The 13,996-nt window shown below is 43.0% G+C and overlaps 1 protein-coding gene across 2 annotated transcripts in view; it reads left to right on the forward strand.

Annotated features, from left to right (window-relative positions):
• Positions 1-13,996, forward strand: part of RFX8 (regulatory factor X8) — a gene marked incomplete at its 5' end in the record, with an annotated part of 52,676 nt that overhangs the window by 13,990 nt on the left and 24,690 nt on the right. The window contains one exon of one of the 2 annotated variants that reach the window (XM_081068753.1): positions 13,908-13,971. The exons of the other annotated variant lie outside the window; for it this stretch is intronic. Coding sequence (XP_080924879.1) covers positions 13,908-13,971 — 64 coding nt within the window. The remainder of the gene's footprint in view (positions 1-13,907; positions 13,972-13,996) is intronic. 2 annotated transcript variants of the gene reach the window in all.

The raw sequence follows: 13,996 nt of genomic DNA on the forward strand, positions 1-13,996 counted from the left end.
GAAGGCCTCCCTGAGAAGATGCCTTTTGAGCAGAAATGTAAAAAAGGGAGCTATCTAAGTGAACATCTTGAGGACAAGCATTCCAGGCAGAGGAAAGAGCAGGTGTAAAGGGCCTGAGGCAGGGATGAGTTCAAAGAACAGCAAGAAAGTCTGAGTATGGAGGTCGGTAAATGAGTAAGTGAGTGAGAGGAAAGGAATCTGAAAACACAGGCAGGGACTTGGAAATCTTGGGAAGGAGTCGGGATGTTCTTCTGAGTGTGATGGGGAGCCACTGGAGAGTCTCAAGCTGAGAAGTGAAGCAATCTGATTTACATTTTGCATGGAGATCCTCCTGGCAACTCTGCTGAGCCTGGACTGTACAGGAGATGGGAGAGGAGGCAGAGTGACCAATGAGGAGGCTGTGCAGCAACCCGGCAGAGATGGCCCACTGAGATGTCTCACTGACGTAAATGTAACTCCTCAAAGAGGTAGCATAATACTATGCAATACTTTATGTGATTCAGAGCAGAGACTCTGGAACAGACTGCCGGGCTTTACCACTAGTGAGCTGTCTGACTTATTTCTTTTAACCTAATGCCCTCAAGATCCATCCATGGTGTTGCAAGTGGGAAGATTTCGTTTTCTATGGCTGAATAATATTCCATTGTGTGTGTGTGTATATGTCTTTATCTCACAATGTCTTTATCTATTCATCTGCTGATGTACACTTAGGTTGTTTCCATGTCTTGGCTATTGTAAATAAGGCTGCAATGAACATGAGGGCACATATCTCTTTTCAAGTTAGTGTTTTCATTTTCTTCAGATGAATATCCAGAAGTGGGAGTGCTGGATCATAAGGTAGTTCTATTTTTAATTTTTGAGGAAGTTCCAAACTGTTTTCCATAGTAGCTGCACCAGTTTACATGCCCACCAACAGTGTATGAGGCTTTGCTTTTCTCTACTTCCTCGCCAGCATTTGTTACATCATTTTTTGTTTTTAAGTAGCCATTCTAACAGGTGTGAAATGATATTTCATTATGGTTTTGATTGGCATTTCCCTGATGAGTAGTGATGGTACATTCCTAATAACATCACTGTTATTAACACGTACACCTCTGCACGTACCTTTTGACTTTCTGTAAGTCTTCTGCAGAAAAATCCATTTTTTAACCTTTTTTTTTTGCTATTGAGTTGTGTAAGTTCTTTATATATTTTGTATATTAACCCCTTACATATGAATTGCAAATATTTTCTCCCATACAGATTGTCTTGTCATTTGTTAATGGTTTCCTTTGCTGTACAGAAGCCTTTCAGTTTAAATAAGTGTTGTCCCACTTATTTATTGTTGCTTTTGTTGCCTATGCCTTTGGTGTCAAATCCAAAATATCATTGCTAAGACTAATGTCAAGGAGCTTACTGCCTACGTTTTATTCTAGGACTTGTATGGTTCCAGGTTTTTAGATTCAAGTCATTTTGAATTAATTTTTATGCACGGTATAAGCTAATCGTCCACTTTTCCTTCTTTTGGAGAAACTGTCCTTTCCCCATTGTATATTCTTGGCTTCTTTTTCGCAAATTAGTTGACCATGTATGTGTAGGTTTATGTCTGGGTTTTCTATTCTGTTCCATTGATCTATGTGTCCTATGGGTGATTTTTGTATTTTATTCTGGGCATTTGGATTATGACGTTAGGATACTTTCGATCCTATTTAAATCTATTTTAGTAGGAAGTCACCCCGTTTAAGTTTAACATAGGTGCTGGCCTACTTTTGCGGGCTGTAGTCGAATGACAATTTAGTTTTCTGAGCCCTTGAATGCTATTCTGGTCTGCTTCATTCTTCTGGCACAGCTGGGACTTCTAATCATTTTCTTACAGGTGCCACCTGCAGGGGTTGAACCCACTTCCGTGGGCCACCTTCTGTGGGGAGTGGAGAGAAAGCCAGAGTCTGTGCTCCAAGTATAGATTGGGCATTGAATTGGCCAGGAGCTTCAATACTGTCTATACAGGTGGATTAACCCATCCATCAGTGTCCCAGGTGTGGAGTGGGGGAGGGGTGAGCCCATGAGGACTTTGAAGCTGCCACTGGTTTGCCAGCCCAGCTGTGAAGCAAAAGTTTCAGCCCCCTCTAGGTCTCTGGCGGGCTTCCCTTTCCTAGTCCTTAGTCCGGAGAGTGCACACCTTTCTTGGGCTTTATATCTATGCCTGTTGATAGGTCTGGGTTACAGGTCTCTCCAGTGCCTGGTCCAGGCACATATAGGAGAGCAAAAGAAAACCCAAGGAAGTCACCACATTGTCACTTCTCTAGTCTTGTGTTCCCTATTCGGTCTGCCTTCTTCTTTCCATCTTTCCAGGGCCCTTTAATCATGGTCTATTGAATAATTTCCAGGTAGTTATTTGTATTAGAGAGCAGGATCAAGGAAAAATGAACCTACACCATCTTGCTCCCTGTACATAATTCGAGCTACCTCAGAAACTTCTGAAAGCATGCCATCTATACATTATAAATCAATGTTACCAATGAGTGGAATGCTTAATTATATGATGGCGGCTAATAAATTAAAATATGATGAGTTAAAATGTGATGGTGGGACTTTTGGTTGGGACAAGATGGGGTAGACCCATTTCTTTCTGTTCCTTTCTGCTATGGACAACTAGAACCGTGGAAATAATGCAAAAGGTATCCAAAGGAAAACTCTGACAAGTGGTAACAAGAAAGTAAGCTGGTTGGGGACCCCAGGACTGCACAGCCAGCACAGTGGCAGGTATCCTGTAGCCCCTCAACCCCCGCCCACTCACCCAGACCCAGCATTTCCCACCTCTGACCTAGCAGAAGAAGACATTCTTCCTTTAACAAGATTAGGCGAGAGGTCACAACAGGGAGTTGGCCAAAAATAAACACCCAGAGAGACATTCTTCTTCCTTGCTGGGTCTGAGACACCCCTTTTCCACTAGAGATACTGACGAGTGTCAGCCAATCTGTCAAGGAGACCCAGTTACAGCAAGAGGCCTGGTCCAGGGAGTTTCATTGTCTCCCACCCCAGCCAGAGGCAGCTGGGGAGCTTCAGGGAGGGACGCCTCCCCCACAGATAGAAAAGCCCTCCAGCTCCCTTGGGCAGCGCCAGCAAGGAGCCCCAATGGCACCAGATAAAATATGCAGACCAAAATAATGTACTTGTACCCACAGCTAGGATTTCCTACACAGTCAGATCATAAGAGGAAGAAAGCAGAGTCTGGAGGGATCCAACTGCAGACTTCCTATGTTCTCTCCCTCCCATAAGGGCCACACAGCACATCCTCCCCCGGACGATGCAGCAACATGAGTGTGAAGTTTCTGCCCAGGGAATCCCATTAGACATTACATTCTCAATGTTTTTATTGGGGGCTGGTCACATAAACCCCTTCTCCCTAATGTGTGCCAAAACTATAGGTTCCCCCAAAGAAAGCAGGTTATTCAGCATAAACCTCTACATTGTTTACACAAAACATTCTAGGCACAGTGAACCACTCTTATCAGTTAACCGTTGACTGGGAACATTCGGAGAACCAAGTTCCCAGACACCAGCCAAGGGCCAGTCTTGCAAGCAGACTTTTCTAGGCATAGCAGTCTCAATACTGCGCTGTTATCTCTTTTCTGCACAATTGCATGACCCTGTGACTGTACTAAGAAAACACTGACTTGCCCTCTTTAAATAGGTAAATTGTATGGTATGTGAATTATCTTTAATGTGAATTATGAAGTTGTTAAAAAAAAAAAAAGGCCGAGCAAGTTTTTTGGGTTTTGTTTTGTTTTGTAGACATAGACAAGCTTACTCTAAAAGTTCTGTAGAAAGGCAGAAAATTGCCTAAAATAGCTCAAGCAACCTTGACAAAGAAGAACCAAGTGGGAGGAAACACTCTACCTGATATAAAGGCTCATTATGCAGCTACAGTAATCAAGACAGTATGGTTTTGCTGGAGGTATAGACAGACACATCAATGAAACAGAGTAGAGAATCCAGAAGTAGACCCACTCAAAGATGGTCAACTGACTTTTCACAAAGATTCAAAAGTAATTCAATGCAAAGAGAACAGCTTTTTCAGCAAATGGTGCTGAAACAACTAGACATCCACATGCAAAAAAAAAAAATGAACCTCACAATTAAATTTCACAACTTATATAAAAATTAACCTCAGATGGATCACAGATTTACATTTAAAACATAAAATAATAAACTTTTTTAAAAAACATAGGAGGAAATCTTTGAGACCTCGGGTTAGGCAAAAAGTTCTGAGACTTGACACCAAAATCACAGTTCATAAAAAGAAAAACTATTAAATTGGACTTCATCAAAATTAAAACTTTTGTTCTGTGAAAGATCTGTGAAGAGGATGGAAAGACTGGCTATATACTGGGAGAAAGTGCTTGCAAGCCACATATCCAACAAAGGACTAGTACCTAGAATATATAAAGAACTCTTAAAACTCAACAGTAAAAAAAAATCAAATTAGAAAATGAACAAAAGACATAAACATTCATCTCACTGAAGAGGATACACAGATGGCAAATAAGCACACGAAATGATGTTCTGCATCATTAATCATGGAAATGCAAATTAACACCACGATGAGTTACAACTACACACCTATCAGATTGACTAAAATTTTAAAAAGTCACAACACTGAATGCTGCTGAGGATGCGAAGAAACTGGATCACTCATACATTACTTGTAGGAATGCAAAATGGTCCAACCACTCTGGAAAATAGTTTGGCAGTTTCTTATAAAACTGGACATACAATTACCATTCGAATCAGCAATTGTATTCTTGGACATTTATCCCAGAGAAATGAACCTATGTCCACATAAAGACCTGTACACAACTGTTCTTAGCAGCTTTCTTTGTAATAGCCAAAAACTGGAGCCAGCCCTGACGTCCTTCATTGGGCGAATGGTTAGACAAACTATCACACACCCATACCATGGAATACTATACAGCAACAAAGAACAAACAATTGAGCCAACAGCTTGGATGAATCTCCAGGCAATTATGCTGAGTGAAAAAAGTCCTATCTCAAAACGTTCCATGCTGAATGATTCCATTTATAAAACATTTTGAAATGACAAAATTTTTGAAATGGAGAACAGATTAGTGGTTGCCAGGGGTTTTGTGGGGCGGAGCAAGAGATGGGTGTGGTGATACAGGGGCAACATGAGGGATCCTTGTGATAAGGAAACATTCCGTACCTTGTCTGTGGAGGTGGATACACGAATCTCTACAGGTGATAAAATTGTATAGAACTAAGTACACACACACACTAATGAGTTTAGTAAAACCTGGGAAATTTGAGTAAGATCAGTGAATGATATCAACATCAACATTCGGGTTGTGATACTATACTATATGGTCTTGCCAAAATGTTGCCCTGGGGGACAATTGGGCAGAGTAGAAAAGGGAGCACTCTGAATTATTTCCTAAAACTTCATGTAAATCTACCATTACCTCAATAAAAACTTCAGTTACAAATAATAAATCACACCTAATCCTCCAGTCCAGGAAAGAACACGATAAGAGGCCCTGTGATGTATCCCCACAGTCTTCCCTACCTGTTCTCAGGGTCTTGTCTTCCGAGGTCTTCATATTTCCTCTGCTGGTGCCCACTCCCTCTCGTCACAGTTAGAATTCAGTCTTTGCTTTGTTTCAAAGCACTGTCCTGCACTGCTCTCCGTGTGAACATTGAAATGGCAATCCGTTGTTCTTCCTCTGGAGACACATGCGTTGTCCGCACCCTCTGACGGAGCTGAGCTCCCCACACCTGGAAGTCGTCAGCCCCGACTGCGGGCAGCTGCGCCTGCTCAGGGCACATTCTCACAATTGGCTGAAAGCAGGATCTCTTGAGTGTTGAAAACCCAGAGGGGAACCCCCAGCAAACCACAGATGAGTCTTTTCATGGTTCCCCACAGCTGAATGTCCCAGGGAAGCAGGCATTTCTCTATGTGTGCAGCAACTGAGGCCTAATTTACAAAAACTTTCCTACTAACACTTGCCTAAGAGAAGCTGTAATGCAGGGTCCCTGGTCCCGCTCCCGGCGGGTGGATACAGAATATGGTGAAGCCGAAAAGGGACACCCACGGAGCCATGGATAGGGGGTTCATACCACCAGATTCTCGCTGGTGGCTGGGTTGGAGACACAAGAAGCAGGAGCCACACAATCTGCAATCCGCCGTCCGCTTCTCTGCCAACCCACCACCTTACCAGCGCAGCCACAGCAGTTATATTAGTGGCTAACTGCTAACCAGTCACAGCTGATGGCCAACTAGTCACAGCTGATGGCCATCTGATAACCGATCCCACACCTTTCCACATGAGGCCGAAAGCCTGGAAACTGCTCTATGGGACTCCGTCCCTACAGAAGCATAGGAATCTGAATTGTTATTGTTGTTACTTTTAAAGAGGGTGCCTTGCTAGGAGCCTCTTAGAGTGGGAGATCTGGGCTCACCACCAGCAGCCCTGAGTCACTGAGCTGTACTAGGCTGTTCAAGGGGATCTTGTCTTTTTTTTATTCTTTTTTCTGGCCCTTGTGTTAAGGAAAGAAATGGAAACACCACCAAGAGCATCAACATAGAGAGATCTGGCTGGGAACCAGGGTTGTTAGCAAAGGGGTTTGGAGGACTTTAGGGAGCTTTGCTTCCTCACTCCCACCACCACCAGGCACTGCCAAGGAACATACACTCTAATTTAAATATAGTCCCAAGCTAAGCCCTGGCTCTTCCCTGTTGCCCCCACATTGCCCTGGTCTCTCACACCATCCATCGCCAGCAGGAGGATATGGTCTCGAGCCAGGGGCTGCTGATTCCCTTAACTGGACACCTGCATAGGTGGCCACGGAGATGGTCGTGAGTCCCGCCGTCAATAGCCTTCATTTTCATTGGGGTGGGGTGAGGATTTAGTGGTGAATCTCACTAAAAACTGCTGAGGCAGCCTCTGCCCGGAACCAAGGAGAGACCAAGGCTCAGTTGTTAAAACAAGTGAAAAGCTCAAGGCTAATTTTTTTCTTTTTTGTGTGTGTGAAAAAGGCAAGTGACCATAAATATGCAGGGTATGCCATATGAAAAGGACCCCTTCACAGACCAGAACGCTTTGCTTCTCTGCTCCCTTCTCCAGGGTAACATCGTTTCACTGGGAATAAGCCTCCCCAGATGCCAGTCTTGTGTAGCTGGCAACCAGCTCTAGACTTGGACTCGGGTATAATCGCTGACCCAGAAACTTACGGAAGAATTGAGGCTGAAGTAGAAAGTGCTTTAATTATAGTCTGGAAGGAGATGGGAATGGGGAGAGAGAGAGAGAGAGAAATAGCTCTGCTTAACTCACTTTCATTCTCTACCTCTCAGGCAAAATCCCTGGTTAACATGTTTTAAGGAAAGCTTGTCGTTTTCCAAATTAATGAATCCCCATTCTATCTAATGTAAATTTTGAAATCGTACAGAGTCTCATGTTTCTCTCAGGATACATGGAAACTGACCCTTGCCCTCATTCCTCCCCCCAACACACACACACACACACACACACACACACACACACACACACAGCCTTTCCAACTTAGCATATTAAAGGCCTTTAGAAAGCTTCTAAAATTGTGCCTTCGACATTCTGTGCCTTTGTTCTTCCATTCCTTTGTTCTTTCGCCAACTCATGAGCTCAGGGGGCTGCCTGGGCCTCAGCGGGTCCTGAGCCTGCGGAATCCGGGGCTGTGGGTCCACAGCTGGCTAGTTGTGCCTTCCCAGGGTTCATCTTTCAGGCCACAGTGAGCTGGGGGAGAGCGAGGTCACGGGGGCCCTGAGCGTGACAGTTGCGGGCACCACAGACCTACTGATGTCAGAGAGAACCCCAGCGGTTCCTTAAGCAGCCCTCCAGCCCCAAGAAGAGCTTCTTTTCCTTCTGTTTGTATAGCCATGGCAGCCGGCAGGGGATAAGTGAGATTTCCTGAGGCTAGGGACCCCTGCAAGGGCTCTGCTGAGCCCCAGAGGACCTAACTCTCAGGTACTAATCAGGTATCTGGTTGCAACCCGCTTTTTGTCCCTGTCCACCCTATGGTTTTCAAGGCTGGTTAGAACTTGTTAAGGTTAAAAAAAAAGTATGCATTATCTGATTGTTGTCTAGCAGCCCAAAAAACATACGTGTGGAGAATGACGCCCTGGACGGCACCTTGGGTGGAAAAGCCTTTAAAAGCAGGTAATACTCCTAAGCTCCCTACCATGGGGAACGATCTTATTCGTTCAAAGCATCTCTTCCTTGCCCATCTCCAGCCCAGAGACACCCCCTACAATATAACGTGCTATTTACTGTCTGCTGGTGAGGCCTGACTTCCAGCTTCTGAGTTTAGCCTCAAGAAGCTGGATGTGAACAAGTTAGACCTTCAAGACTTCCCAAGGTGTCCACTCAGGTTGTCATTTTGCAATTAAGGTGTTCATACAATCAACCAGGTCAGGATACACTTAAACAGTAGGGAAGCAACCGTCCTTCATGCAGAAAATGACTAACCCACAACAGCCAGCAAACCAGATTTTAAAATAAGGTTTCAAAAGCTTTCTTACTTTGTCCTTCTTGTGTACATTGTTTCTTATCACACATGTCTATCTTACAAGACAGATTAGAAGGGGTACAAGCGATGAGGCCTTGAATCAGAACTGGGTTTCCAGGGGTACGAACTCTATTTTTCTTTTCCTGTATGTAAAATGGGGGTAATAATAAATTACTATCTACCTAATGGATTGTTGTGAGAATTAAGGTAATACAAGAAAAGCCTTTAACAATGAGTAACTGCTCAGTATTTTAGTGATTAGTATTATTAGTATAATCAAAAAGATATTAAATACAGCTTTTTGCAATCATGATGACACATGTCCTTATATGAATACATATATTTACTCTTTTAACTTTGGATATAAAAATATTCATTAAATTAAGGGTATCTTCTCCTAACCAAAATAATTAAATTCATGTGCTTCGAGTAAGAATTAACGATGGGAAGTTCGAAGCACCTTTGTTCTGCAATCTGACACTAAACAAGTATGGTACATGAATTAGGTTTTATTACATTTTTATCCTCTTACCTTTGTAATTGCTTCAAGTTGTTGCACTGCTGTTAGAGTGATTTGAGAGGGCAAATTACGATGCCAAAATGATGTAAATGAAAGTCTGGATTAATGACAAATGATGTCAAAACCTGAGAATGTGGATGCAAATTGTAGTTAGACTAAAAGAAAGTTAAATGCCAAAAAGCATATTAAGCTAATACTACATTTTAAAAATATTATGGAAAAAAAAAAGAAAAAAGATGAGTTGTGTGCCATACAATCATACCTCAGTATTCTTTACGCTGGACTCTCTTTTAGCCAAATTGATCATAAAAACTAATTAAAGTAAAATGTGTTTGTCACGCTGTGTCTGCACTGCACTGAGTGAAGTGGACAATTTGCAGGGCCCCACAAGAAACCTTCCTCCACCCTCCCTATGTGAGGCCCAGAGAGAATCTTCCAACCAACCCATGAGCCCCACAGGGTTCTGAGGCCGTGTGTTCACAAGGTTATAGGCTCTGGAAGCCGGAAGAAGTCTTAGGAGTCAGCAAATCCCATTCCCTACCTTTATTGGAGTGGAAAATTGAGCTTCTCAAAGTTCAAGCAGCACGCTTAATGTCGCACAGCAAGTTAGTGGCAGAACTACACAAGGAAGCCTGTTGTGTTCTCAGCCTTCCTTCTTCCCCAGGCTTACTGTCTCTGCTCTCTCTCCCTCCATTTCCCTGACCCTTCCTGGCACCTCCTGACCACTTGCCCTTTCCCCAGTAGTTGAATCCGAACATCCTGAGCCTTGTGGAGCAGGAGCTGAGGGGACAGCTCACAGGGAACCCAGTGATCTCACTGGGTTGACTCGCTTCAAATCACTTCTGTGCCATGGGTCTTTCTTCTCTGTCATCATGACGGGGCACCATTATAGCATCTCAGGCCTCAGAGAACGGTGGAAGAAGGCCTCCTTTCAGACTGGGAGCCCTTCTTTCACAGCAAGGCCAGCTCAGGATGTGCAGTATGGTTTTATTAGAGCCATATTTTAGCAATGACTGCTTTTGACCAGAACCTAATAAGTGACCCATATGATTGAATCAGAACCACACATGAAAAATGACACAGAGGCATTGGCCCAAGAACATGAGGCCAGTCTAGCTGGCATCCTGAGAGCTGAAACTGTCACCCCCAATACTGCTTTGGCCTCTGCCCCATCGCCTCCCCTCCTCTTGGAGGGTAGACCCCTGTGTGGGGAAGGGTATGCTGTGGGGAAGCCCCTTTCTAGCCCAGCCAAGTCTTGCCTGCAAGATTAAAGCACAGCCAATGCCTGCAGTGTCCATTCGGCCTCATCTGTCAGATTCTCTGGGTGGCAATGACTCGACTTGGTCCTTCATGAGCCCCTCCTGCCTAAAGCTGGTCTCCGGCACCAATTCTCTGCCACCTGCTTTGTGGCCTGGCTCTGATATTGCCTCCCACTCACCCTCTCGTCACGCATATTTTCAAGGATTTTTGCACATAAGTTCTCTGAGCGAAGGTAATTTTTAAAATAAATAGGACTTCACTAAGCTTACATGTTGACCCATGTGGTGAACCATCAATCTGAATTCGGGCATTCCAAAGGTGGGAAGAGACAGCCTTCCCAGCCTTTCAAAGTGGTCCCTTTGAACAAGCAAGCTGTCATTGTCTGGCCAGGTGGAAAGGGGGACTTTTTTTTTTTTTTTAACCGATGACTGCATCTCTCCACAAGGTTAATAAATTTTCTCTTTCCTATTATTGTTGTTTCCATGCATAAAATCCCTAATTAAATGCTACAAAAATAATATAGCTCCCCAGTGAAGATAGTGAGATTATGTCCCCTGGTCTGCCACACATAAACCTGTGTATGGCAGGAAGTTCATTTTCGGTCTTATAACAGTGACGAGGGTGACACCACCCTCCTTTCAGTGGCTGTTGAGTTCAACTCATTCTACATTGAACACATGGCAGAAACTTGGGAGTTTCATTTAAAAATTCAAAATAATTGAGAGATCACTTAGTCAACTGGCCTCCAAAGCGACCAGAGTCAGGATTGAGGGTGGTGAGCCATAAGGTTAAGTGTTTCCCTTTTCATTCCTTTGAGTCAGAAACCAGACCTGCTAGTGTCCAGATTCCTGTTTGTGAGTATTCCGTGATGATGACTGTCATCATGGAAAGAGTTTAGGAAGTCCTGTCCAAGTATGGTGATGTGACAATCGCCAACCAAAGTGGGCTAACTGATCACCAGGAAAGCTCTCCTGAGATTACCCAGCTGCCAATTGATGGGCATGCAAACTGTTGTACTAACAAGAGACTAGGATGTTCCCCTACACCCTCAACTTCAGCTGTCAAAGCCTTCGATCGATGTCTTTCCAATTATTTGTGTAGCATCTTTTCTGCCCTATAGGCTGTAACCTCTGTGACAACAGACCTGTCGGCCGCAATCACAGCTATATCCACCAGGGCCCCGCACAATGCCTGGCATAGAGCAGGTCCGCAGTAAATAGTTAACGAATGAATAAGAAATGGAAGGAAGGAAGGAAGGAAGGAAGGAAGGAAGGAAGGAAGGAAGGAAGGAAGGAAGGAAGGAAGGAAGGAAGGAAGGAAGGAAGGAAGGAAGGAAGGAAAAAAGAAAAGAAGGAAAGTAGGGAGGGAGGGAGGGAGGAAAGAAGGAAGGAGCTTAAATGCAAAAAACAAAAAGGAGCTCAAAAAAACCATATCTGGAATACTATTTGGCGGTAAGAAAAGATGATATAGGAACATTTGTGCAACATGGATAGATCTTGAGAGTATAATGCTAAGTGACATAAGTTAGACAGAAAAAGCAGAGAACCCTATGATTTCACTGATATGTGGTATATAACCAAAAACAACAAAAGAACAAGACAAACAAATGAGAAACAAAAACTCATAGACACAGACAATAGTTTAGTGGTTACCAGAGGGAAAGGTGGGAGGGGGGTGGGAGATGAGGGTAAGGGGGATCAAATATATGGTGATGGAAGGAGAACTGACTCTGGGTGGTGAACACACAATGGGATTTATAGATGATGTAATACAGAATTGTACACCTGAAATCTATGTAATTTTACTAACAAATGTCACCCCAGTAAAAAAAACCACATCATGGTTTTGCATTCATTTTCCAAAGAAAACATTAGGAATAGCATGTCAACACAATTGTAGAATTGTGGAATTGTAGAGAAATTGCTCTCTTTCCAATTTAGTTGAAGAAAGCCTTCTGATTGATTTTTAAGACATCTCTTAAAAGCTGATGACCATATTTTTCTATTTAAATTCCTTTTCTATTAATCCTTTATTCACTGAACTTTCATTTTTGACATTTTCTCCTGTCTTCTTTCATTTTATGTTTTTTTCATTGTTTTATTTATTACTTGTTAGTTTTGTCAATATAACATCCCAGAATCCGTGTGGCAATGGGCTGCTTATAAAATTAACCGGGAAAAACTCCACCACTGTCCACACCGACTCAAGAAGATGTCATTGAGACATGACAAATAGAATTCTACAACTTATTGAAATTGTTTAACATTTTTTCAATCACAATTGACTTGTTTTTAAAAAGTTTTAAATTCTTTGCCTTTGCCCCCCCTTCCATCATCCATCAATCTATCATCTTATATGGAGATAGAGAGTTGACTCTTGAACAATATGAGTTGGTATTGCATGGATCCAATATGGGGATTTTTTTCAATTGACCCTCAGTTCAAACCTGGTTGTTCAAGGATCACTTCCAGTTTGAACATATCCTTATCCTGAAACTTTCTTGCCCTAGAGGTATTCAAAGTTTGATTCTTGTTGTGAAAATGACTCTTATTAAAAGATAGAAAGGGTGGCTTTTTAGTGGGTTTGTATGCAGACCCTGCATCTATCTGCCCTGTTTTACATAGAGTGTTCTGATCAGATGGGTATTGAGTATTCTGCCCAGTTTTCCATGACTTGGGTAGGACAATGGACTGACACAAACCGCCAGCAGAGAGCTCATGGGGCTTTGGAGAGGCTGGGAGGGGATGTAGGACCTTCCTGTGTGAGATGAAAGCTGTTTTCTTTCACGTCCTCTCCCACTCCCACCTGCTCTCAGCCCATCCCTGCCTTGAAGACCTTGCATTCAGAAGCACAGCGTTAGTCTGCTGCCTTCCTCTTCTCTTTGTGTGTCTACATATAGTTGAAATAATCAGGTAGGAGGACAAGTGTTGGAGTGGCCAGAGCAGCCACAGCTCTGAGAATGGCAGGGAAATGGGGAAAGAGATGCTGCCATCTCTGGCATCTGGGGAATCCACATTCCCTGTGCAAAGTGCGGGTGCAGGGGCTCCCAGTTTCTCAAATGCCCATGATTAAAGGGAGAAAGTACCACATCCCATGAGTCTTTTCTCCATGACATGTAGATCTCTCCAGTGTAATATATGACTCCAACAGGCATGGTGAAATGGAACTTACATCTTATTAATTCTGTTTCTTGTTCTATGAAGGTACTTTGCTGTATTGGTTCACAGGATATTATCATTTCTGAACTGATCATTTTAAAAGCTCCAAATCAGAAAACATAAGACTTCATGTCCATTATGATTTTTCTCTTCTCACAGGTGCAAGTTCTACCCATGATGACATCATATCATTCTTCTGTAGGGAATAAACCTTTAAAAACTAATATGTGGTTGTTCCAGTTACAGAAATAGATTTTTTTTTAACTGTAAGCAGGAGATTATCACCAGTTGGGGATAGAAACTTAAAGGAAGGCTTTGAAATAAAAATTATATCCCATACAAATAAGCTGTCTGCAAAATAAACTTTATTCTTGTGCTCAGGAAACAGGTGTCTGACTAACATGATTGCTCTGTTATCTGTTCTGTCACAGTGGAAAAGCCGTTGCCTTTGACAAATCTACTAATTATGACAGCATTACCCAACACGAAGGAACAGTGAGTGTTGAATAAAATGGATTTA

Source organism: Rhinolophus hipposideros (assembly GCF_964194185.1).
Source record: "Rhinolophus hipposideros genome assembly, chromosome: 12".
Lineage (NCBI taxonomy): Eukaryota > Metazoa > Chordata > Mammalia > Chiroptera > Rhinolophidae > Rhinolophus > Rhinolophus hipposideros.